At 42.5% G+C, this 27,943-nt stretch overlaps 1 protein-coding gene across 1 annotated transcript; it reads right to left on the reverse strand.

Annotated features, from left to right (window-relative positions):
• Nucleotides 1-1,240: 1,240 nt before the first annotated feature.
• LOC134351679 (prosaposin receptor GPR37-like) lies at nucleotides 1,241-26,756 on the reverse strand. The gene is made up of 2 exons (XM_063058164.1): nucleotides 24,875-26,756; nucleotides 1,241-2,721 (listed from the first exon to the last, which is right to left on the reverse strand). Exons 1-2 carry the CDS (start codon nucleotides 25,838-25,840, stop codon nucleotides 1,906-1,908), a joined length of 1,782 nt encoding a protein of 593 aa, XP_062914234.1. The 5' UTR covers nucleotides 25,841-26,756; the 3' UTR covers nucleotides 1,241-1,905.
• Between the last annotated feature and the right edge of the window lie 1,187 nt (nucleotides 26,757-27,943).

Here is a 27,943-nt window from a genome sequence, read left to right on the forward strand (position 1 = left end):
CCAGCAGAAGCAATCTCTCTCGAACAACTCTATCACAACATCCCACTATTTTGAACACCTCAATTAAATTGCTTTTAGCAAATTGCACCTGATACTTTGTTCTCAATACTCGATGTGGCCAGCTTAGGCAAAGAAATCCCACTGCCCTTGATTTCAAGGTCAAGATATCAAACTAGAGACAACTCCCGCACAACAGGAGGGGTAGGGAGGTGGCTGAGTTCCTAGAAAACATTCTGCATTGCAATTTTGAGTTAACAAGAAGTTGCATGGTGCGCACATAATGTGAAGAAATGCAAACTTTAAAAAATGTGTTCAATTTATTTTTCTCACACAAATACTTTATTTTGTATCTCCATCTTTTAGATAGTGATGTGTGAATCCTGAGAGCAGGAACCTCTTTTACCTGAATAGCAAAAGCCTCATGGTGGCCTTGTGGTAAACCATATATATGTTGTAACTGGGTTAACTGTCAGACATGCCCCTCTGCTGACTGCCCCTGTGGCTCCTCCCACAGAATCCTGTATAAAGGTGTTTCGCCTTGCCCCTCCCCCTCATTCCAGGAGCAGACACTCACCACGGAGGGCGTATTGTACAGCGAATAAAAGCCTTTCAGTATTTTACCCAACTTCAGTTTTTCAGAGTTATTGAAGGTGAGCAATTTTATTCACTGTACAATACGACCTCCACAGTGAGTGTCTGCCCCTGGACTGAGGGGGAGGGGCAAGGCGAAACACCTTTATACAGGAACCTGTGGGAGGAGCCACAGGGGCAGTCAGCAGAGGGGCGTGTCCAGACAGTTAACCCAGTTACAACGTATATATGGTTTACCACAGGCCTGTATGTCCATGTTTTGTTTGTCAACAAAATTGCACCAAGATTTTGAAAGTGCAATACCTCTGATGTGTAAACAAACATTGTCTGTTGAAATGTGCTCAATGGCAGAAACTCAAGCATAGCAGTAAATTTGTCTGCCATTGTTATTAGCATGTCATTACCATTAATGTCACATCATTGTCATTAATCTGGATATTATGATGTCATTGGCACTGTTATCATCATGTCATCGCCACTCTTGACATTACCACTGTACCTGTCATCACCTGCCAAGGTGGCTCATAGATCTCCACTCTGAATCTTATGTCTTGGCCCAGCAAATGAAACACAACTGACGCACAGTGATAAGGACAGGGCTTAATGAAAGAAAGATATCTTTTTTTAAACTTACAACTTTATTTGCAAGGAAACATCTTAAAAAAAAAGGTTACAGAGCCCATATGGAGGATTATTAACGTAAAATTATGTTTTTGATTTACAACTTGATTTTACAAAACCAACTTCACAAAATAGGAACCATATATTGTCAACATCGGGAGAGTCAGAACTCTGAACTGCTCATGTACACAGCTTCCAACATTAAATCTTACAAACCAGATGGTCAAAGGATGACAGCTGACTGCAGTTACTATATAACAAAATACAGCATGTTAGCTAGTTCACATAATTCCCTATGCACGTCACACTTCACAGACTTCACCTTTAAGCTTTTGTTGAATGCATGGATTAGAGATCACGTGATCTTGACTCAGCATGGCAGTGCAACATGTTCTGAAGTATGCTGAATGGATGGAAAATAAACCATAAATTCTAATCCTGCCACAAGCTTCCTTCTCCTCCCCTGCAGCCAAGTTGCCAAGCCTTGCAACCATTCCATTGCATCTCTGGGAACTGCCAACGCCACCTCATTAGCACATCTGACATGATATGGCAGAATATACAATTGCAAAGCCTTCTGGTCAAGCTGGGTCACACTGGAAGGGATGTGCTGTCAAGTTTGTTCCCAGACGATGACGAAACATGGCAAAAGAGGGCACTTGTCCCAGAAGTTAAAGGTCAAGGCACCAAGCTTCAACAGTGTGTGGCCACAGAAGTGTAGGTGGACATCTCCCGCCGTATAGTGCTGAATGGGGAAAGCTCGAGCTCGGTGGTAAATTCGTTGTCGTTGTCGTCACTGGCCACAGTGGACGATTTGGGGCCACACTCCTCGCAGCAGCAGCAGCAGCAGTCCAGGAAGGCACGGCTGAAGGGCTTACAGAGGCAGAACAGGATCACTGGGGTCACGCAAGACTTAAAGAATAAGAGGAACTGGCTGATGAGCTGAAGAAGGTCCACCGTCTGTTGGGAGACCCCAGTGGCCATGTAAGCAGTCACAATGTTGCAGATGTTTTCAGGGATGATACAGAAGCCATAGAGGATAGTCAGCGCCACCACAGTGCAGTTCATCTGGCCCTCAAGTTGAATTTGACGCTTATTTCCTCTGGCGCAGGACTTCTCTGCCTTCTTGATTTTTCTTGCAGTCACAATGGAGCTCCCGATGGTGAAAAGTGTGGGCAGGCAGAAGTAGCAGCCAAAGTACCACCACATTCTGGCACTGTCATATGTAAGTGCCAGCACGTAAATGGAGTCCGGCAGCTTGGGAGATATCCTCACAACGCAGCGATCCACGATCGAGGAGGAGGAGGTGATCTCCTCGGTTAACAGCTGCCGAAGGGCAACCTCGGGAAGCGCCAGCAGCATGGCGCCCACCCAGATCACAGCGAGCTTGGCTGCCGTCGACGAGCAGTTCTCAATCATCTCGTAGTACATCTGCACGTTGGTGGCCGCTCGGAACCTGTCAATGCACAGCGCGCACAGAGTGAAGGTGGTGACTCCCAGGGAAGCAACCTGTCAGAGAAACAGTCATGAGAAAAACATTACCGGTCTACTTTCATACATTGCAGAAATAAAATTCTCAAGTAAGAATCATCATTTATTTAATGCTAATTTTGTTTCATTTTATAAATATATCTAAGCAAAAGTTTGGGCACCCTGCATGGTCAGTACTTCGTAACATCCCCTTTGGCAAGTATCACAGCTTGTAAGTGCTTTCCGTAGCCAGCTAAGAGTCTTTCAATTCTTGTTTGGGGGATTTTCACCCATTCTTCTTTGCAAAAGGCTTCTGGTTCTGTGAGATTCTTGGGCCATCTTGCATGCACTGCTCTTTTGAGGTCTATCCATAGATTTTTGATGATGTTTAGGTTGGGGCACTGTGAGGGCCATGGCAAAACCTTCAGCTTGTGCCTCTTAAGGTAGTCCATTGTGGATTTTGAGGTGTGTTTAGGATCATTATCCAGTTGTAGAAGCCATCCTCTTTTTCATCTTCAGCTTTTTTACAGATGGTGTGATATTTGCTTCCAGAATTTGCTGGTATTTAATTGAATTCATTCTTCCCTCTACCAGTGAAATGTTCCCCATGCCACTGGCTGCAACACAAGCCCAAAGCATAATCGATCCACCCCTGTGCTTAACAGTTGGAGAAGTATTCTTTTCATCAAATTCTGCACTCTTTTTTCTCCAAACATACCTTTGCTCATTGTGGCCAAAAAGTTCTATTTTTAACTTCGTCAGTCGAAAGGACTTGTTTCCAAAATGCATAAGGCTTATTTATATGTCCGTTTGTGCAGATGTCGCTGTACAGTAGAACAGTGCACCACCACTCCAGAGTCTGCTAAATCTTCCTGAAGGTCTTTTGCAGTCAAACGGGGGGTTTGATTTGCCTTTCTAGCAATCCTACGAGCAGTTCTCTCGGAAAGTTTTCTTGGTCTTCCAGACCTCAACTTGACCTCCACCGTTCCTGTTAACTGCCACTTCTTAATTACATTACAAACTGAGGAAACAGCTACTGAAAACGCTTTGCTATCTTCTTATAGCCTTCTCCTGCTTTGTGGGTATCAGTTATTTTAATTTTCAGAGTGCTAGGTAGCTGCTTAGAGGAGCCCATGGCTACTGATTGTTGGGACAAGGTTTGAGGAGTTAGGGTATTTATAAAGCTTTGAAATTTGCATCACCTGGCCTTTCCTAATGATGATTGTGAACAAGCCATAGCCATGACAAGCTAATTAAGGTCTGAGACCTTGGTGAAAGTTATCTGAGAGCTCAAATCTCTTGGGGTGCCCAAACTTTTGCATGGTGCTCCTTTCCTTTGTTCATGCTAAAATTGTACAAAACAAAAATAATACACTAATCTTGCTTAAAATGTTGAAAAGAATGTTTCATCTTCAACTTTATGACTTTTGGAGATCAGTTCATCTTCTACTCACTTAACTATTCAGAATTTTAACCAGGAGTGCCCAAACTTTTGCATGCCACTGTATATATACACACCTTTATATATACCTATAAAGATATATATTACAATATTTGAACAATATTGCTCAGTATTGTGCTGAGGGAGAAGCATTTAATCTCAGTCACTTTGATGGCTAGGAATACCAGAACTTTGACTTAAAACTTCAGCAGCAACTGTAGCCACTCATACTAGCTCCTTGAAAGAGTTGTCCAACAATCCCAGAATCCTGTTCTTTACCCACTAGCTTGTAATTTTTCTCCCTTCAAGGACTCCTCCAGTTCTCAATTTAATGTCATTAATTCAGCTTCCACAAATCCTTCATGCAATGTCTCGTTATTTTACTCTTGGTTCTTCTGCAACTACCAAATATTTGTGCCTTTTGAGTAATAACACCCCCACAGTGACATTGTCATTCTCATTTCCTTTAAATCTCCCTTTAGGCCTTCAGAAAAGGAAATTTCCAGCAACACAAGTTTACTACATCAACCCGATATCGTGAGATCTTGCAACCTTCACAATATAAACTCAAGTGCGCATATGTAACCCTTGGTGTTAGCTGCACAGCCCGAGGTGACTGAAACCTTTGCTCAGGAAAGCCCTAATTTACATTAGGTTGGTCCACATAGCTTGGTATTCAGATGAGCACACATAGCAACTGCTCCATGTATATGGGTGTTTAGGTGGGGTCAGATTCAGATGCACATCTACCATTTTGTGCTTGGTCTTACACATGGAGTCTCCTATTCCAGTGCACATGCACATAGTTTGGCGTCTAGATACGCATATGGGCCTACATTCAAGTCCACACACGTCCATACTAAACTGGGTGTACATATGTACGAATATCCTTCTCAGGTGAATACAGACATCCCTGTTGAGGGGTATGCACACAGTTGTCTACATATAGGTTCATACTCATAATATACACACGTATTAGACTGTACTAATATAATTAACATATTACTTCAATTTGGCACTGTTTTCTCTTTTTACAAGAATACTTGTCAGAAGGATTCTAAATTTCAGGGACTTAGGCAACGAGAATGCTAATGAAATAGAAATGGATGGAAATAGGAGGTGGGAAGAGTGAAAGCGATGGGAACAGCTGGATGATTGGAAAGAGGGACAGATGGACTTAGAGTCAAAGACAGGGCAGAGTAACAAGTCCTTTGGCCCAAAGTCCATGCCAACCATCTATTTTCACTGACCCTACATTAGTCCTTTTTTAAAATTTAACCCAAATACTCAATATTCCAAATTCCATCTCTCAGTTATGCATTAGTGGCAAACATCATTGGGCAGTGACCTGCTACTAATCCGCACATCTTTAGGATGTGGGAGGAGACCGAAGAACCACAAGGAAATCGACAGGAAAATTTAACATCATCCACTCTGGTAAAAGAAACAGGAGTAAAAATTGTAGAAACGAGTACTGAGAGATTTTGATTTTCAGAGAGATTTAGGAATCTTTCAGGCATAACAGGAAATCATATAAGGGGCTGGGTTGGACTGAGAATGTCTGACCATAGCAACAAAGAATTTTGTGGGAAACTGTACATTGTGTTCTTTATTTCAGAAAAAGAGAATCCCTTTTAAGATGGCCACCTTGAAGATGGCACACTATTGTGGTAGTGATGTATTTTGTTCGCCGGTAGTCCTGGTGCTTACTGTAGGATGGTAAATCACTTTTTGCTGGCTGATAACCTTACTGATCTGTGATGATTTTTAGTCTGAACAAACTCTGTTAGCTGGTATTCTAAGCACATTCTGTTGCTTTGCAAGTATAGCACATTCTAATTTACTGGCAATCAATATGCATTATGCTTGATCATTCTGGTAGTCAGTAACCTCCGTAGTATCTCTCATAATCCTTGTTATGAACTACTGGAAGCAACTCTGGGGCTATCTGGGTGAACAGATCTGAAATTATAAGGGCAATTTATAAAGAAGTAGATGATACAATATCTGGAACACAAATGGTGAAATTACAATCAGGAACTGAAATTGGAAGACAAACAGAAGTTGCAGAAACACTCTGCAGGTCAGGCAGCATCTGTGGAGAGAGAAACACAGTTAATGTTTCAGGTCAATGATCCTTTGTCAGCACTGGAGAAGTGAGAAGCCATTTATGATTTCCAGTGATCTTGGAATAATTAAATTACCTTTTTTTTATCTTAATTGAAGTAATAAATAATTTGAAATTCCAAAACTACAACATGCTGGCAATCTGAAAAAGGAAGCAAATGAAAGGACACAATAGGTCAGGCAGCATCTGCAGAGAAACAGACTTAACATCCCCGGTCAGTAATGTTTCATTTGAAATTCTGAACCAACCAACTCCTCACTACTTATAGTTATCATAGAAGTGGGTGTAATTTCTTGGACTAATAATTGTTAACATGTTTTGATACTTTTATTACATATTGTGACCTCAATATGAATTAAAAACCATATACTCTTAAGTAGATCTAAAATATGGAAGTAAATCTGTATTATCAGAATATTTTACAAAATAATAACCTATACATATAACCTTAGGTTAGTCAAAAGTGCTTTAGGATTAAGAAAATATTATACTTTTGTAGATGTAGGAAATGTAGCCGTCAATTTAACAGAACAATTGATTCTTGAAGGTGCACTGTGACAGCAAGTCGGTAATCTGTTTCTTCTGCTTATGTTTATGAAACTAATAAACTTCTTGTTTTTTTTTGGTTTTTGTTAGTTTTTTAGTCAGTTTGTCATGTGTTTTCATGATATCATTCTGGAAAAACATTTTATCATTTCTTAATGCATGCATTACTAAATGACAATAAAAGGGGACTGCGTGTCCTCATAATCATAATCATCATATGGGTGGAGAATCAAGAGAAATCTTTGAATAATGTTATGAGAGCATATTTTTTTTTACCTGTGAGGGTTTTGGTTTAATAGTGAGTCTAAAACTAGCATTATTTAGATCAGGGATTCCCAACCAGGAGTCCATGCACCCCTCATTAATGGTAGGAGTCCATGGCATAAAAAAAGGTCGCGAACCCTTGATTTAGACACATCAATGCAGTTTTATCTCAGTACTAAATAGAACTGTCCACCTAAACTTTTTGCACGTCTCCAACATGGAGTCTGACGAAATGTGTCAAGAATGGTGCACATCGGTGAATTCTTCTTTCCAAATACTCTTATCACAATTCATTTAAAATCAAGAAGTTATTCCAAGTTTTATTCCTGGTATTAAAACAGAATTATCCTCTGATGAGCTAGCTGAGATCGTCTAATTTTGCACTGAGAGTTTGAAGTCAATTTTCATTGACATAAATGCAATACCTTCATTAAATAAAAATATTCTGGAAGCCAAGATCAGATCTGCTTCAAGTGTGATTGATGTAGACCTGCCACTCTAAGTCATTCTAAAAGACTTCATTCTTTGTCATCTATTCAGAAGCAATTATTGCATCTTTCCAAACCATTTATTTAGTCCCAAATATCTGCATTTTAGATCATTGTCCTGTAGCAGTAAATGTGCTTTAAGACACCGCAAACATTAACTTGAAATGCTCTTTAACGAGAACATTCACGGCCTGAAGTACTCACTTCCTCTATCATTGCTACACTTTGCCATTCACTATAGGCCATGTATTAACTTGCCAAGAAATTTTTAACAGTACTTTTCAATGCCATAACCTCTAAAGTTTGGAAATACATTCTTTCTCTGGAGAGGATACAAGAGGAAATTTACCAGGGTGATACCTGGAATGGTGTGTTGAAGATGTGAGGATATGCTGCGTTTGCCTTCCTTGACGGTGGCAAAAAGTTGACTATTGTATACACAATTATGAATGGCTCAAATAGGGTAGATGATGAAATCTTTATTCTCGCCTTAATAGACCTGCCCATAACCAAAGGACACAGAATTAAGGTGAGGACTGGGATATTCAGAAGAGGTCTGAGGAAGTATTTTCTCACCCGCAGGGCGGTTGGAATCAAGGATGCACTGTCAGAGAGGAAGATACCCTTGCAACATTTAAGAATCACTTGCTACCTTCTAGAGGGCTAAGGGGCGAGTAATGGAAAAGGGGATTATGAAAAACAGAGCTTGGACATGTTGAGCTGAAGGATTGTGCTAAGTTGAGCAACAGGTGCATGGAGTTTCATCTAAATCTTCAGATTCCCCTTTCAGTCATATGCCTTCATGGCCTGCTTATGCGCTGCTAGCTGCTCTCTTATTGTTGCTCATCAATAACTTGGTACTCAGTACCCAACAGTATTGTTAGAGTATTTCACAAGAGCTGCAGGAGCTCAAAAAGGCCCCTCGTTGCTATTTCAAGGTCAATTGCCAAGGGCTAATGAAGACAGGCCTTACTATACATGTTCACAGCACAAGATGGAGATAGTCAATACCATTGAAGACACTCCCATCTTGTGCAAAATGGGAAAGCAACAGAGACTGGCTAATACAACAGATTGACCTTTGCTAATTTATCACTCTTATTGTTAAAACTATCCTTAACAGTACTCTTCCATAATAAAGCAAATTTGGATAAGTATATTTACATAAATACTTATTTCATTTAGTCTTCCCGCAAGAGGTGAGACGGAAAGACTTGCAACAAATGGATGTTGGCAACCTTTACAGGAACATGATGGTATTGTGGGCCATTAGCGTAATCCTACTCAGCTTCAAATATCCTTTCACTACCAAGATTGTTAATTCAACACACAGGCAATGAAAATTCTTCAACAGTGATGAGGGTAGTAATGGTACTGCTTTTCAATCAGATTGTCTCTAAATGACAATATTTCCATCAGCAGAAATTGTAGCATTACTGCTAATGATGCTTCAAATGCTTAAAAACTCTAGTGTGAAGTATTCGGCTGCCGTAATGACAGAAAGCAGTGAGATGTGCTTCGCACTTAATCGAAATAAACTGACCTACTGATGCTGGCAAATCCTTTGAATATTAGATACATTGGTCTGACTACAGGTGTTGAATAAATGAGTGTGGTACTAGATGAATAAATTACAAATACTACATTGTCACCTTCTTGCAAATATTTCCCATGAATGAGGATGCTCTATGAGATGAATGGTAAAAATCACAAATGCTGTTAAGCTGAAATAAAATCAGAAAATGCAGGAGATATTCAGCAGGTCTGGCAGCACCTGCAGAAAGAGAAAAAGTTAGTGTTTCAGGTCAAAAATTCTTCAGAGCGACCTGATCTTTGGCTGTCAATTCACTTCACTGCCTGATCCCCACAATCCTTGATATTGATACAGTTCAAAAGTGTATCTATCTCAGAATATATAACCTAAATTTTTGAGAATCTGCAGCTCTCTGGGGCAGAGAATTCCAAACAAAATTGTGATGCTTTGAGAGATCAAGAGTCATAGAGTGATAGAAGGAAACAAGCCTTTCAGCCCATTGAGTCAATGATAACCATCAAGCACCAATTTATGTACTAATCCTACCCAAATTCATTCATTTTCTTCATGTTCTTATCAACTCTCCCCCGATTCAACCACTCCCTTACACAAAAGGGGCATCTTGGCATCTTACAGTGGCTAATTAATCTCCCAACCCCACACATTTTTGGGACTTGGGAGGAAAGCTATGTAATTACAGGCAGAACATGCATCTCCTGCACCACAACATGGCAGCTGGGGTCAGGGTTACAGGAGCTGTGAAGCAGGAGCTCAATGAAATGTACCACCATGCTACTCTTAATGAGGGTAAGAGGAGTCTAAACACTTAAATCTGTTGGCGTGGATTTCCTTTGACGTTCCGCTGCCTCTTATCACAAATGGAAGTCATAATTTTCAGCATGGAATTTAAATTGAGGCATATTCCCCTGCCACAATATCGTTGACCAGAACTTCTCAACTTCTCACCAAACTCACATTGTTAAACATCTCTTGAACAGTGAAAGATAAAATAGAAGCTAATTGAAAGGAGAGGATGACACAGATAGTAAGCGGACCCTCAACACTTCTGCTCAAATCATTAATGAGGAATTTCACGCACAGAAGTGTAATGATTATAATTTATACAACCATTAAAGATTGATTCTATGCTTTACCTCTTAAAGTTCTGTACTACTTTTCATTATCACGAGTTCAACAGTTCCATTTATCAGAGAATGTATACAATATACAACCTGCAATTCTTGTTTTTCACAGGCATCCACTAAAACAGAAGGGTGCCCCAAGGAGTGCATGACTGTAAAGAACAACCTCAGAACCCCAAAGCACCCCCACACACAAACAGTGGCAAAGAATCAATCCTCCCTCTCCCCACTTATTTCAGCAAAAAGCATCAGCACCCTCCACCCACCAAGCATGCTATAGCAAAGCCCCCAAGAAAGACCACAATCTGCAGTATAACAAAAAATTAATGGTTCATCTGACAAATTGATATAGCGCAAGCTCTCTCCCTCTCCAGTAAAGGGAGAGTGAGGTTTCACTCAGCAATTTATGGTGTTAAAGTCTGTCGCATTGCTTTTTCTCCCCTGAGTTCTCTGACTTGAGGACCAGCAACAAGCTCTTCCCCACCAACAAGAGAAAGAGGGAGTGTGATCCGGGTACAGAGCCCCAGACAGCTGATCCGCTGTTCCCGATGTTCCGTTTTCTCCTGCGATGCTTCAGTCCATGGCACCGGCACAGAACTGGCTCATCCCCAGGGCCGCGAAGCCTCGGAAACCCAAAGGTGCGCTCCTCTTCTAGGCCGCGTCATTGAGATATTGAAAAACGGTCGCTAAGTGAGCCCCAGGAGTGGGAACCACCGCCACAAAGAACCAAGGTTAATCCAATTACGATACATATTCATGAAGCCAGTATTTATGTTGACATCATATGCTGCATTTCTACATTTAACAAAATTCCACCCCTTCATCCCTTTCAAATGTTTCTTCTGAAGAAATAATGCATACCCAGGACCCACTGCATGGGCACATGACAGCATTCAATGCTTCACCTGAGGAATCAGACTTTGATTAAACATTTAGGCAACACTGGGATGTTCTACTTTTGAGTTTATTTGTTTACAGTTTATTGACATTTATTTCAATGAACAGCTAGTGAATTCAGACAGAAAAACTCTATCACTGAAGGTTAACAGGCTATTTTATATTTGAGTGCATGTCTGATTAGCTGTGGCCCTATGAGGCTCCATTCTTTTGTTTTCCTTAATGGTCACTTACAATGTCAAGATACTTCAACAAAGCAAATTTTCCAATGAAAATGGATAATAGTCTTCAGCTGATATTCTATCATATTTGTAAGGTCAAAGATAAACAAAATATTGCGGATGTTCGAAATTGGAGGTGAGAAGAAAATGTTGAAACTGCTTAGCATCTGTGGAAAAGACAAAGTGTTAAATTTTATGATCCAATGACATTTCAAAGATAAGTGTAAAATAGAAACGTCTGCTATTTGCTGAGTCTTATAGTGCACATTCGAGCTCACGAGATATACTGTGTTCAACTTTGAATAATACGCAATATTTTTCATCAGAAGTACTACAAAAAGACAGATCTCTTGTACAAAGGAATGAACTATGAAACAGAATGTTCTAACGTACATGCATTATTGCAAGGCAAGACTGTAATCAGTTTCAATGCAGAAGGAACTCAGTTGGTGCTGAGCAAACCACCCAGGGGTAAAGGTAAGTTAAACAAAATATACACCAATTACCATTTTTAAAAATACTGAGTGCATAACTGAAAATTGGTCTAAATTAAGTTTGGAATTGAATATCAATAAGTACCACTTTACTTAAAAACTGTTATGTTCTGCTGAACAAAAGATAGGGTAAATATATTGTTTTGTTATTAAAATAGATGCCAAAATGAGAAAGTTTATGTAAAGGGGTTGGGAATGGATTCCAGTCAGATAATGGTCTTTCTTATACAAACGTACTTGGTTTTACTTGGCTGTTTGACTGACAGAAATGAAGCTATAAATGAGGGGGCACAGTTATTAACCTACATTGTAATACATTTATGCAACTGGAATATAGAAGAAACACTTGCAATCATAATGCAGTTCATGACCCTTTCAGAATACTCCCAAGATCTTTAGATCCAGAGAAATGCTTTTGAAGGAAAGTTTCTGTTGCACTGTAGGATAATAATCATGCACTGATCTGGCTGAAAGCTATCACAGATTGCAATTACATACCTCATACCAGCCTGGTACAACCCAACTTGCCCATTGAATCCTAACCTGGGTATTTTAATGTCATTAGCACAGCCATTTGGTAATGTATTCAAAACTATTCTACGAATAGATTTGCACTTGTTACAGATATATAGTAGTTTCTCAATCTCATTTGCACAGTTTATGCAGCAAGTTGATTAATACCACTTTGTACTCTCAGTGGCCATTTTACTAGGTACACCTGCTTATAGGAAGGTAGATGTCACCTGGGCCAGATGGACTACACCCCAGAGTTCTGAAAGAGGTAGCCGAATAGATTGTGGAAGCCTTGGAAATGTTTTTTCAAGAGTGACTAGATTCTAGAATGGTTCCTGAGGACTGGAAAATTGCAAATGTCACTCCACTCTTTAAGAAGGGAGGGAGACAAAAGAAAGGAAATTAAAGGCCAGTTATCCAGACTTTAGTAGTTGGCAACATGTTGGAGTCCACTATAGAGGATGAGGTTTCAGGGTACTTGCAAGCACATGATAAAATAGGCCAAAGGCAGCATGGTCTCCTTTGAGAAAATCTTGCCAGACAGACCTGTTGGAATTCTTTGAGGAAGTAACAGGCAGAATAGACAAAGGAGAGTTAGTGGATATTGTTTATTTGAATTTTCAGAGGCCTTTGACAAGGTGCCACACATGAGCTGTTTAACAAGAGCAGAGCCCACGATATCATAGGAAAGTACTAGCATGGATAGAAGATTGGCTGACTGGCAGGAGGCAAAGAGTGGGAATAAAGGGAGCTTTTTCTGCTTGGCTATTCCACGGGGTCAGTGTTGGGACAGCTTCTTTTCATGTTATATGTCAATGATTTGGATTACAGAATTAATGGCTTTGTGGCCAAGTTTGTGGACAATACAAAGATAGGTGGAGGGGCAGATACTGTTGAGAAAGCAGGGCATCCAGAGAAGAAATCAAGACAGATTAGGAGAATGGGCAAAAGAAGTGGCAGATGGAATAAGGTTTTGCAGAGTGTATGCTCATGAATTTTGGTAGAAGGAATAAAGGTGCAAACTATTTTCTGAACCGGGAGAAAATTCAAAAATCAGAGGATTAAAGGGACTCCCTGCAAGTTTATTTGCAGGTTGCGTCAATGGTAAGGAAAGCAAATGCAATGTTAACAATTATTTCAAGAGGATGAAATATAAAAGCAAGGATGTAATGCTGAGGCCTTATAAGGTATTAGTCAGACCATATGTGGAGTATCATGAGCAGTTTTGGGCCCCTTATCGAGGAAAAGATGCGCTGGCTTTGAAGAAGGTCCAGAGGAGATTCACAAAAATTATTCCAGGAATGAAAGGGTTAACATATGAGGAGCATTTGATGGCTCCAGGCCTACACTCACTGGAGTTTAGAAGAAAGAGGGGAAACCTCATTGAAACCTATTGAATATTCAAAGGAACACACATCAAAGTTGCTGGTGAACGCAGCAGGCCAAGCAGCATCTATAGGAAGAGGCGCAGTCGACGTTTCAGGCCGAGACCCTTCGTCAGGACATCTTCCTATAGATGCTGCTTGGCCTGCTGCGTTCACCAGCAACTTTGATGTGTGTTGCTTGAATTTCCAGCATCTGCAGAATTCCTGTTGTTTGAATATTCAAAGGTCTAGATAGATTGGATGTTGAAAGGATGTTTCCTACAGTGGGAGAGTGTGGGACCAGTCAGTGTAACTTCAGACAACAGGGATGTCCATTTAAAACAGAGATAAGGTGGAATTTCTTAAATCAGAGGGTGGTAATTCTGTGAAACTCATTGCCACAGACAGCTGTGGAGACCAGGTCATTGGGTATATTTAAAGCAGAGTTTGATAGGTTCTTAACTAATAAGGGTGTCAAAGGTTATGGAGAGAAGACAGGAGAACGGGGTTGAGTGGGATAATAAATCAGTCATGATGGAATGGCAGAACAGACCTGATGGGCTGAATGGCCTAATACTAATCCTATGTCTTATAGTTTTACTGCAAATATCTAATCAGCCAAACAATCATCCTTCCACATGCCCAATGTTAAAACCCCTCAGGATCAAACAAGCAGCCTCAGTCTTGTAGGCTCCAATGAATGCAAGCACAAATTGTCTAATCTTTCCTCATAAGACTAACCCACTCCTCTCCCCCATTCTACCCACACTCCTATTCAGGTCACCAACAACAAAATGTTCTAGAAATGGACTTCTGGCATGTTAACAGCTTTCCTTTAAAAAATGACATCAATACTGTCCACAGCTGAGCTCTCACCTGCGCCCTTTATAGCTATAGCATAACCTCCTACCTTTGTGTTTAATTCCCTTTGCAATAATCAATAACATTTAGTTAGATTTCCCAATTATTTCCTATACCTAAAAATTAGCCTTTTGAAAAACTCTGCAGTATGACACCCAGATCACTATGCATCTCGGAAATGTGTAATTGCTCACCATTTAGATTCACATGCTTTTCTTTCCAATCTTTCCGCCAAATGGCCAATTTCATAACTGGTCACAGTATGATTCAGATATGAGGTGTTTACCCATGCACTTAACGAATTATATCCTTCTGTAGCCACCTTATTACTCCTTCACAGTTTACTTTCCTACTTCCCGTTTTGTCATTAGAAAACTTAGCAAGCACACCTCTGGTGCCCTCATCCAAATCCATAATATGAATAGTAAAAAGTTGAGACCTCCACACTTGCAGCCACCTATGCATCACATCTTGCTGACAAGAAAAAAAAACACACATGTGCCTAATCAATTGCTGAAACTACTTTTATTTCACAATGTATTGTACCGCAGCAGCTGTACTCCTATCCCAATGAAAGGGAAGTCAGCCAGGTTTCCACTTTTGATTATGATTCACTGACCTGGAAAATGCACAAAGGATGCATCCTTGCTCTTCTTGGCAGGTCTCCAACAGGCAAGACAGAAGAAAAGTAAATCGCCTCTCAGCACACGTCACTGCTTTTACTACAGAGGTTTGGATTTTAAAGGAAAGCAATAAGGGAGATCTTAAATGATTTTTTTTTGCATCTGTATTTACTCGGGAGATGGAGTCTATAGAAGTGTGGCAAAATAGCAGTGGACCCCATACAGAGGAGGAGGTGTTTGCTGTCTTGAGGTATTTTGGATAGATAAATCCCCAGGGGTGATGAAAGGGTTCCTTTGGACCTTGTAGAAAACTAGTACAGAAAATCCAGAGGCCCTAGCAAAAGATATCTAAAATGTCCTTAGCAATGCATGAGTCACAGGAGGATTGGATGATGGATAATGTTCTGTTGTTCAAGAAAGGCTGAAAGAATAAGCTGGGAAATTATAGGCTCATGAGCCTAACATCAGTAGTGGATAAATTATTGGAAGGTATTCCAAAGGACTAGATATATAAGTATTTGGATAATTAGAGACTGAGAAGGGATAACCAACATGGACTTGTGCATGGTAGGTCATGTCTAATTGATGTCAGTAGAGTTTTTTGAGGAAGTTACCAGGAAAGTTGTTGTTGTCTACATGAACTACAAGGCCATTGACAAGGTCCCAAATGGGAGGTTAGTCCAGTCGCTTGGCATTCAAGATGAGCTAATAAAATGGATCAGACATTGGCTTCGTGGGAGAAGCCAGAGAGTCGTAGCAGATGGTTGCCTCTCTGACCGGTGGCTTGTGACTAGTGGTATGTCGCAGAGAGCAGTGCTGGGTCTGTTGCTGTTTGTCATCTACCGTATATCAATCATCTAGATGATAATGTAGTAAACTGGATTAGCAAATTTGCAGGTGGATTCAAGATTGGGGGTGTAGTGGACAGCGAGGAAGGCTATCAAAGCTTGTAATATGATCTGGATCAGAGGAAAAAATGGGCTGAAAAATGGCAGATGGAAAGTGAGATGGCACTTTGGGAGGACCAACCAGGGTAGGACTTACACTGTGCATGGTAGGGCACTGAGGAGCGTGGTAGAAATGAGGGATCTGGGAATTCAGATCCATAATTCCTTGAAAGTAGCGCCATTGGTGGATAGGGTCATAAAGAGTGTTTTTGGCACAATGGCATTCAGAAGTCAAAGTACTGGGTACGGGAGTTGGGATGTTATGGTGAAGTTATATAAGACATTGGTGAGACCTAATTTGGAGTACTGTGTGCATATCTGGTCACCTTCCCTCTGGAAAGATATCAATAATACTGAAAAAGTGCAGAAAAAAATTACAAGGATGTTGCCAGGATTTGAGGAACTGAGTTATGGGGCTGAATAGGTTACGACTTTATTCCCTAGAGCGCAGGTGAATGAGGGGAGATTTGATAGATGTATACACAATTATAGGTAAGATCACGGCGTATTCAGATGCAGCAGCCTCTCTCGGGCCAACAAGTGTTTTTTTTTTGTCATTTTTACGGTTGCAAGACAATAATGGACATTAAGGTCTATCCCATCTACCCCACCAGCAAGCTGTGGAATTGGAGCAACATAGAAAACATACAGCACAAATACGGGCCCTTCAGCCCACAAAGCTATGCCAAACATGTCCCTACCTTACAACTACCTAGACTTTATGCATAACCCTCTATTTTCCTAGCCATTCAGGAGACTCTTAAAAGACCCTATCATTTCCGCCTCCACCACCACCGCCGGCAGCCAATTCCATGTACTCACCACTCTGCGTAAAAAATCTACCCAACATCTCCTCTGAACCTACTTCTAAGCACCTTAAAACTATGCCCTCTCGTGCTAGCCACTTCAGCCCTGGGGAAAAGCCTCTGACTATCCAAGCGATCAATGCCTCTCATTATCTTGTACACCTCTATCAGGTCACCTCTCATCCTCTGTTGCTCCAAGGAGAAAAGGCCAAGTTCACTCAACCTATTCTCATGAGGCATGCTCCCCAATCCAGGCAACATCCTTGTAAATCTCCTCTGCACCCTTTCTATGGTTTCCACATCCTTCCTATAGTGAAGCGACCAGAATTGAGCACAGTACTCCAAGTGGGGTCTGACCAGGGTCCTATACAGCTGCAACATTACCTCTCAGTACTTAAACTCAATCCCACGATTGATGAAGGCCAATGCACCATATGCCTTCTTAACCACAGAGTCAACCTACGTAGCAGCTTTGAGTGTCTTATGGACTCAGATCCCAAGATCCCTCTGATCCTCCACACTGCCAAGAGACTTACCATTAATGCTATATTCTGCCATCGTATTTGACCTACCAAAATGAACCACTTCACACTTATCTGGGTTGAACTCCATCTGCCAATTCTCAGCCTAGTATTACATCCTATCAATGTCCCGTTGTAACCTCTGACAGCCCTCCACACTATCCACAACACCCCTAACCTTGGTGTCATCAGCAAATTTACTAACCCATCCCTCCACTTCCTCACCCAGGTCACTTATAAAAATCACAGAGAGTAGGGGTCCCAAAACAGATCCCTGAGGCACACCACTGGTCACCGGCCTCCATGCAGAATATGACCGTCTACAACCACTCTTTGCCTTCTGTGGGCAAGCCAGTTCTGGATCCACAAAGCAATTTCCTCTTGGATCCCATGCCTCCTTACTTTCTCAATAAGCCTTGCATGGGGTACCTTATCAAATGCCTTGCTAAAACCCATATACACTACATCTATGACTCTACCTTCATCAATGTGTTTAGTCACATCCTCAAAAAATTCAATCAGGCTCATAAGGCATGACCTGCCTTTGACAAAGCCATGCTGACTATTCCTAATCATATTATGCCTCTCCAAATGTTCATAAATCCTGCCTCTCAGGATCTTCTCCATCAACTTACCAACCACTGAAGTAGGACTCACTGGCCTATAATTTCCTGGGCTATCCCTACTTCCTTTCTTGAATAAGGGAACAACATCTGCAGCCCTCCAATCCTCCGGAATCTCTCCCACTTCCCACAGTAGCCTGGGGTACATGCCATCTGGTCCTGGTGACTTACCCAACTTGATGCTTTCCAAAAGCTCCAGCACATCCTCTTTCTTAATACCTACATTCTCAAACTTTTCAGTCCACTGCAAGTCATCCCTACAATCGCCAAGATCCTTTTCCATAGTGAATACTGAAGCGAAGGTGGGAGGAGAGAGAGCAGTGCGCCCCGCGTGCACAGCCGTCCAGTGAAAAATGATATCGTATCCGTTAAATAGGGGCTGTGGACAATTCTGATTTGATGGAGACAGACGTGAAAGCACAGGGGAACATCTGGAGAAATTTCTGAAACGCCAGTTCGCTGCTGTTGTTACTGCGCGATCGGGAATCTTTCAGAGGGAAGGCCTCAAAATCCCTGGCTTTGCCTGCTGTTGGCGACCGAGATTGAGGTCGAACTGTTCGGATAGAGATGGCGCTCAGTACTCGGTGTCGCAGAGCTGATCAGAGGCTCGAAGTTTTCGGATGACTCAGAGTCGGACTGTGGTCGGGCATGGCAGGGAGAATTTTTCTTCCTTCTCCCGTCTGCGTGAGATGTGGGACATTTGAGAGACTTTGAACTTTCTACTGTGCTCATGGACTTCTTCATCAAGTTATGGTATTGTTGCACTGTTGTAAATATGATATAATTATGTGGTTTTGTTAGCTTTTTCAGTCTTGGTCTGTCCTGTGTTTTGTGATATCACACCGGAGGAAATATTGTATCATTTCTTAATGCATGCATTACTAAATGACAATAAAAGAGGACTGTGTATCTTCATAATCTATTAAGAACCTCCACTATTTCCTCCGGTTCCATACACACTTTTCCACTGTCACACTTGATTGGTCCTATTCTCTCACATCTTATCCTCTTGCTCTTCACATATTTGTAGAATGCCTTGGGGTTTTCCTTAATCCTGTCCGCCAATGCTTCTCATGGCCCATCTTGCCTCTCCTAATTTCATTCTTAAGCTCCTTCCCGCTAGCTGTATAATCTTCTAGATTCCTATCATTACCTAGTTTTTTGAACCTTTTGTACACTCTTCTTTTCTTCTTGACTAAATTTACAACACATTTGTATACCACGGATCTTGTACCCTACCATCCTTTCCATGCCTCATTGGAACTTATCTACTCAGAACCCCATGCAAATATCCCCTGAACATTTGCCACATTTCTTCCGTATGTTTCCCTGAGAACACCTGTTTCCAATTTATGCTTCCAAGTTTCTGCCTGATAGCCTCATATTTCCTCTTACTCCAATTAAATGTTTCCCTAACTTGCCTGCTCCTATCCCTCTCCAATGCTATGGTAAAGGAGATAGAATTGTGATCACTATCTCCAAAATGCTCTCCCACAGAGAGACCTGACACCTGACCAGGTTCATTTTCCAATACCAGATCAAGTACAGCTCTTGTAGGCTTATCTACATATTGTGTCAAGAAACCTTCCTAAACATGCCTAACAAACTCCACCCCATCTAAACCCCTCACTCAAGGGAGATGCCAATCAATATTTGGGAAATTAAAATCTCCCACCACAACATTGCTCCTTTCCAGAATCTGTTTCCCTATCTGCTCCTCGATGTCCCTGTTACTACTGGGTGGTCTATAAAAAAACACCCAGCAAAGTTATTAACCCCTTCCTATTCCTAACTTCCACCCACAGACTCCATAGACAACCCCTCCATGACTTCCTCCTTTTCTGCAGCTGTGACACTATCTCTGATCAAGACTTGGTGTGGATCGTGTTAGTGGTCACTACAGAAAGGCATCGGAGTGGGTGCATGAAGGTGTTGTGTATCCTAACAGTGATTGATTGTCTCTGATGTTTCTCTTGCGATCACAAGACACTGTTGGCATTGGCAATGTAAAATACAGCATGTCCATTTCCCTTGTTTATTGTCATGACAGACGGCGGGGAAGCTGCGTGGCCTTGGCTGTAGTGGGGACTAGGCTTGCCTGTTGCAGCAGTCCGGGAGGGGAGATGCCGGAGGTGGTGTAGCAAAGCCTCTATGCTGGGTTCAAGGCCTGCACCCTCCTGTTTGTGCTATATATGTCTTGTACTGTGTATAACTGTTGGTACTGTACTGTGCACCCTGGCTCTGGAGGGACGCTGTTTCGTTTGGCTGTATTCATGTGCAGTATGGTTCAATGATAATCACACTGGATCTTGAAAATTAGGCAGGGTATAGATAAGGTAAATGCAAGCAGGCTTTTTTCCCCACTGAGGGTGGGTGAAACTAAAAGTAGAGGTCATTGGTTAAGGGTGAAAGGTGAAATGTTTATGGGGAACATGATGGGGAGCTTCTTCACTCAGATGATGTGAGAGTGTGGAACAAGCTGCCAGCAGAAGTAGTGGATGCTGATTTGATTTCAACATTTAAGAGAAATTTGGTTCAGTACATGGAAGGAATGCAGAGGGCTATGGTCCAGGTGCAGGTAGATGTTCTGGGCAGATTAATAGTTGGGCACAGATTAGTTGGGCCAAAGGGTCTGTTTCTGTGCTGTCGTGTTTATGACACTATGATAGAAATATTACCGTAAACTGTGAAAATCCGGCACCTTTGTGACTTTGCTGGTGCCAAACTGCAAATTGTTCAGCCACACAAGAGATTCTGCAGGTGCTGGAAATGCCGAGTAACACACACAATGCTGGAGGAACTCAGCAGGTTCGGCTGCATCCATGGAGAGGAATAAAGCATCAATGTTTTGGGCCAAGAATCTTCATCAGGACTGGAAAGGAAAAGGGGGTAAAAACCTGAATAAGAAAGTGGGGGGAGGGGAAGGAGAACTTGGAAGGTGATAGATGAAGCCAGGTGATGGGGAAGGTAGGCAGGTGAGGGAGGGGGGATGAAGTGAAAAGCTGGGTGGTGATAGATGGAAAAGATAAAGGGCTGAAGAAGAAGGAATCTGATATGAGAGGAGAGTGGACCATGGGAGTAAGAGGGGAGTTCTGGCAAATGCCTCTCTTACTCCTATAAATACGAGTAATATCCAATTGTACAGTTCAGACAACTGGATATTACCCCTATTAATATAACAGCGCACATTTAATTTGACTTTTTTAAAAGATGTTATATGGTGAACCAGGTAAACTTAAAGGGCGTTTGGGAGGGCAAACCTGTGAGCTTAAAGAACGAGTGTGAATGGGACCCATGAATTTTAAAAACAGTGTAGGGACAGGGTCCTGGGAAATAAATAAAATTGTAGGAGATGTAATCGGAAGCAAAAGGAGAAACACTGAAGAACTCAGCCAGTCAAAGTTTCAAGATAGTGGCTCTTCCTCAGAATGTGGAAGAAGTGGGGCAGTGGAAGGTTTCCTGGTTGCAAAGTAGAACAGAGGGGAGGAACAGGGTAAACAGAGTAGGAACGGGATCCACAGAGTTTAAAAGGAGAGTGAGTATGGGGCCACAGTGAGTTTACAAAGAGTGTGAAAGTGGGACTGGTAAGCTTAGACAGGGTACAGGAAACTGGGTTGGGGAGCCAGATGTCAAAACATTGGGATTTCTCAACAATGGGAATGTGAATTATCTGAGTTTTTCCAAAATACTTCATAAACTACATATCCCATTTCTGCATTTGAAAAGATAGTGTCAAAAAATAAACTATACTTGACAGATCATTCAGAATTTCTAAGCTGACAAAATGAGAAAGTGGTATTGTACGTGACAAATTGATGGTGGATTGTTGGCAGACAACATTTAAAGCAGAATTGCAAAAGTCTGTATAGAAGATGAATCATACACGAAGACTGAAAAGGATGTTAAGATCCCTTTTCTGAGGTGGTGGCAATAGATTGTATTCAGCTTTCACAGCTGAACATCACTGAGATGAGATCACTTCAAGATTTTCAGTCGTTTCAACTCAACAAAATATCGACTAATTTCGTCCATAATTGGCTAGAATCCTCCTGCCGTGCCCCATTATTACCAGTAAAACCTGTAATTAATTCTGTTATATTTTACTTCAGGACTCATTTAACATAGGATCAATCAGCATGGACTGATTCTTTATGCTTGAAAGCCTTAACTTGTTTAAACAGCATTAACATAAATCAGCCTGCAAAATGTATTCCACAACTATAGACAAATACATGCATTTTAATAAACTATAGGTGAGATTCCTAATTTTTGCTTTTGCATCCTATTTACTGACACACAGCTGTGGCAGTGATTAATTTAGTGATTACTAACATAAATGAATTCCATCTTAGTGAATGTTAAAGCTTTTCTTCTGCTATGCTATTACCCAAGTGAAGCAAAATAACAACTCCACACAGCAGATTATTCTTTTTGATGATAAAGCTGCTTTCTTTCCAGTTGTAAAACACTACCTTGTTTAAACATCAGTTAGGATTTAACTGCCCCTTGGGCATTAAGCTGTCATTTTCACTGAGAAACTGAATGATGCCATGCATATCTACTTCTCGGCATTAGTCTTGCTTGTCTGTATTAGAGAGAAATAAAGCTCAATAGGTCATCTATAGCAAGAGAAACTGATAACGCTTCCGGTCGAAGACCAGAGCTTGGAAAGAGGAAAGATTTCCATTATCAAGACGGTGAAGCAGTCAGAAGAGTCACCACCTCATAGCTACAGTGACCCCAGGTTCAACCCTAACCTCTGATGCTGTGTGTATGGAGTTTGCTAATTCTTCCTGTGACCATACAGATTCCCCCTAGTGCGCCAATTTCCACCCACATCGCAAAGAAGTGCAGGTAGTGGGTTAATTGGCCACTGTAAAATGCCCCTAGTGTAGGTAAGTGGTCAAATAATGGGAATAACAGGAGAACAATAATAGATTAAAGTAGAATTAGTGCATGTAGATACTTGATGGTTATATGCACTCAGTGGATTGAAGGGCCTGTTTCCCTGCTATATGACTCTATTTATTAGCCTTTATTTAAGCATATTCTCATGGCCTCGTTATTAGGTACACCTATACAACTGCTCATTAATGCAAATATCTAATCAGCCAATCATGTCTCAGCAAATCAATGCATAAAAGCAAGAAGACATGGTCAAGAGTTTCAGTTGTTCAGATCAAACATCAGAATGGGGAAGAAATGTGATCTAAGTGACTTTAACTGTGAAATGTTTATTGGTGTCAGATGGGGTGGTTTGAGTATCTCAGAAACTGCTGAGCTCCTGGGATTATCACACACAAAAGATGATAGAGAATGATGCGAAAAACAAAAAAAAAATCCAGTGAGCAGCAGTTCTGTGGTCATAAACACCTTGTTAATGAGAGAGATCAGAGGAGAATAGCCAGACTGATTCAAGCTGACAGGAAGGCGGTAGTAACTCAAATAACCTCGTGTTACAACAGTGGTGTGCAGAAGAACACGTCTGAATACACAACAAACCTTGAAGTGGATGGAGTAAAACAGCAGATGACCACACCAGGTTCCACTCCTGTACCTAACAAGGTAGCCACTGAGTATATGCTCTAGGAATCTGAATTCTGTGAAACCACACCTGATGCGCACGCCTCTAATCCCTCCTCAGCACTGCTGTAAAACAGCTGACATGTTACAATATAAGAACCCGCAAAGCTATGCACACACCTCTGCATATCATAGAAACCAACTTCCCCTCCATGGCCTCTGTCCACACTTCCCGCTGTCTTGATAAAGCATCCAGCCTAATCATGACCCTACCCACCCAGAAACTTTTCTCTTCTTTCCCCTTCCCTTCCTACAGAAGATGTAAAAGCCAAAAGCACAGACTCAAGGACAGCTTCTATCCTTCTGTTATGATTATTGAATGGTCTCCTAGAGATGGACTTTGGACCTCACAATCTACCCCATTAGGGCCTTACATCATATTATTTGTATGCATTTTGTTAGCTTTCCCTTGTACAACCCCGAGGTAGTGATGCAATGAAATGATCTGTAGGGATAGCATGTAAACGAAGTTTTCCGCCGTAACTCAGTAACAAGTGAAGATAATAAGCCAGTTTACTACCTTACTCGTACAGTATTTGTACATTGCACGAAGCGGAGTCTTTCACCACTCCACAGAACGACGATGGCTATCTAGATCAGATTACCTCATGCTCTTTGGTAACAAGTACCTATACTGAGCGGATTCCTATTCAAGAGCCGTTGCTTCTCCGGGAAATTTGTGCCTAAGAATGCTGTGCGCGACTCTTCAACGCACAGACTGATTGGTTAAGCCAGCCCACTACCATCGTGTAGATGGCAGGAAGGCACCAGTGGACAGACAATATACTCAGACCAGTACCCATATTCCAAAAATCTGCATAGGTGGCATAGCAGGACAGCCCTCAGAGCTCCCGTGACCTGGATTCAACCTTGTCTCCCCCTGTGCTGTCTGTGTGAAGTTTGCATGACCGTATGGGTTTCCCCAGGTGATCCGGTTTCCTCCCATATTCCCAACAATAGGCGCAGAGCTAGTATGGTTAATTGGCCACCACAAAACCTGCCTGCTGTGATCTTATGGGGACCGGGCTGAAATGAGTGGTATTATAGTTGGGGGTGCGGGATGTTGATAAGAATGCGGGGAGAACACAATGGGTTATGGGAGTGTACACTCGGGTGAGTACGCTCAGCCCGCTTCTGTGTAGAAAGTAGTTTCAAACTAAGTGTAAAATTCTGGAAAGATGTCTTTTTTTCCTCACCTCAAGATAAGGGATCACCTTGCATGAGAAATCTCCAAGCAGCCACTTTTTAGTCAGTTCATGAAATATAACCAGAGGCAGGCAGAAAAAGATGATGAGGAAGTCCCAGAAAGCCAGATTAGCCAACAGGGAGTTGGAAATACTCCTCATGTAATAATTGTGGCAGACTATGCACATGATGGACAAATTCGCCATAATGCCAATCACGAAGATAACAATGGAGAGACACATGACAGCGTAGGCTCCATAGGAATCCTCGGTCACAGGGTAGAAGGGGTTCTTCAGCTGCCGCCTCTTGCCTCGTCCATGGAGGGACAACACGCCCGGAGTTTCCTCCGAGGTAAGGGTTAAGGAGGTGTTGATGAAACTTGCTCCGCTATGGATGTTTGAGCTATCCGCCGACCAGTTGAGAGAGAGCATCGCTGCTTCCCGTTCCTGCACCCCATTCCAGCCCGAGTTGTTGCCAGGCTGCAAGCCGCTCTCTTGCTGACTCTTGCCTCTTGTTTGGCCATTGTTTTTAATCCCACCCGTGCCTCGTTTAGACCTTCCACTCGTGCTCATTGGGAATAGCCTATCCATTTCGCGGGCATGGCTAATTCCGACTGCACCGCTTTCCGACAGGGTATTTCCCTTGGGATCAAACTTTACACCCGGCCCGCGTTCCCCCCGAGATCCTTGCACTATCGCCCCGGGTAACGTCTCGCTTGAGTCCCAGCGGAGGGCCTTTGATAGGTCCCACTGATACTTGAGAGGTGAGCGGGCGGAGTCTCGCCGGCGTACAGACCCTGACCGGTCAACCGGGCAGCAATTCCAAAGCCCGAGTGTGGGAGCAACTCCAGAGCCTCCCCGCCGACCAGAAGACCCGGCAGCTTGCAGGTTCGGCGCAGAATTCCCGGTCCCCTCGCTCAGGGTGCCTGTCACGGAGGCTGCCCAGAGCACAGCCAGCGCCAGCACCCAGCGCCGCATCCTGCTTCCGAACAGGGGCCAAGTGACAGTGCAAAACGTACAGAACCCGAGCCAGAACTCCTCGCACCGATTAAGACATTGGCAGTTCACGATTCAGTTCTTTGCAAGTGAATTCTGTCCATTGACCAGTTGGGCAAGCGATTGCGAGCAGTGACAGGCTCATTGCTGGGTCCCCTCGTTCATCCGTTCCCCATCACATCTCCAATGCCCGACATCGCACTCCACCGCACGGCTAGTCGGTTGCTTCGTCTCTGAACCGTACTGTACTTTTACTTTGTTGCCGCTCCCGGCGTCTTTCAAAGATTCTCTGGCTTCCTGTGAATGAGCCCGAGGAGAGAAGGGGCTCACCAAACACTTTGGGGTGGGGTGGGGGGGGGGGTGTGATGGACAGTACACAGTATTCTCCTGGGAACTCGTCGCGGAGGTTGGAATTTCTCCAATCCCTAAGTGTCAGAACAGATCCACCAGGAAACGACTCAGACGCCAGCAGCCGCGGTCGAGGGGCGGGGGGTTCGGTGTGAGTATGTGTTGGACACAGCGACGCTCTTCACTTGCCTCTGGACACCGCTTCGGTCGGTAGAACGACGACACTCCCGTACTTCGTCACTCCGAACCAAAACACTTCATATCAGGCTGGAAGATCAGTTTGCAAGTCTTCATTGTCAATGACACACTCTTCTCGGCCGGCACCGTGTGAAGCAATAAATTCGCCGAACTTGCTTCCGCGCCCATTTGAAAGGGAATCGGTGACCGCGTCATTTCACCGTCTCTCCCATGGCACTCGTGGAGTAGCAGCACAGGTCTGCACTCGGCTACTCTGTCCACCTGGCGTGTTGACAGTCCTCGGGTCTACTCGCTCACTCAATTACAGTCGTTGCAACCCATCGCCGAGAAACACTTCAGCGCGTATAATGTGCCAACAGCTCCCTCCTGTGAAATACAAGCCTCTGTACTTAGAAGCAACAGCCTAAATATTCCCCTCCTCCAGCAGTGCCCTTAAAGAGACACACATTGCCTTTCTTGGCACTGTTGACTGAAAAAAGAGAGAAAACAAGCTTGTCAAACTTTTAACTCGGGGATGTCAGTGAATCAATTGGCAATTCGGGGACTTGGCAGCTCTCCTGCTTTTCGTGGGTGAGAACCCACGTAGAACATAGAACATGTCTTCGCACGCATTGGTAACACAAGTATAGCCTCCAAAAAAAAACACACCCAGCCAAAGAGTTTCACAGATAACCGTAACTAAATCAAGTTCCAATCTGGCAGGTATTTTAGTTTTCCAAACCAGCTGTTATTTTTATGTTTTTATATATTCATTTTGAATTCCGTCTGGAAATATTAAACTTCTGTTTATTAATACACAAAACCAAAGTACACTTATAAATGGGCGTCAGCTCTGCACATAGTAGCCTCAGTCAGAATACTGTACGTGAAAAGTTAACCCTTGAACATCAATACATAATTTTAAACGATATTCAAGTGAGCATCAAGTGTGCCTTCAGAGGGAGAGCACTCGAGCAGGGTTTATAGAACATCCCAGGAACATAATTTAGAGGTTCATTGGTCAATAAGTTAATTTGGGAGAGCACGGTAGCATACCATGAGCGTAATGCTATTTGCAGCGTTAGTGACCCAGGTTCAAATCTGCCGTTGTCTTTAGGGAGTTTGTACTTTCTCCCGTGACCACACATGCTTCTTCCAGTTTCCTCACACTTTCCAAAGACATGTGGGTTAGTAGATTAATTGGGCACATGGCTCGTTGGCCAGAGGGCCCGTTACTGCGCTGTCTCTCTAAATGTCTGTCTGTCTAGGTACCATATCCAATGCAGATGTTGGTGACCATGGTTTTCCATATAGATCTATCCCTCGTTCTTTGGATGACTTCCATTTCCTTGATGTGTAGCCACCTGGCTATGCTTTTGATGTACATAAGCCGAGATCTTCCTCTAGGTTTGCTCCCCTCAATCTTTCCAGAGAGTATGAGTTTTTCTAGTTCATCTTTCCGCATGATGTGTCCTAGGAATCTGAGTTGTCTTTTTCTTATTGTTGGTATGAGTGATCGAACTGCTTGGGCTCTTCTGAGAACTTCTTCATTTGATGTGT

Source organism: Mobula hypostoma, chromosome 9 (assembly GCF_963921235.1).
Source record: "Mobula hypostoma chromosome 9, sMobHyp1.1, whole genome shotgun sequence".
NCBI lineage: Eukaryota > Metazoa > Chordata > Chondrichthyes > Myliobatiformes > Myliobatidae > Mobula > Mobula hypostoma.

What these genes read in the sequence shown, in the direction of transcription:
- LOC134351679 (XM_063058164.1), bottom strand. Translation starts at nt 25,840, where the DNA reads ATGCGGCGCTGGGTGCTGGCGCTGGCTGTGCTCTGGGCAGCCTCCGTG. An exon ending in AGGTGATCCCTTATCTTGAG is followed by an intron (nt 2,722 to 24,874) that starts GTGAGGAAAAAA and finishes TTTCTCTGACAG; the next exon opens with GTTGCTTCCCTGGGAGTCAC.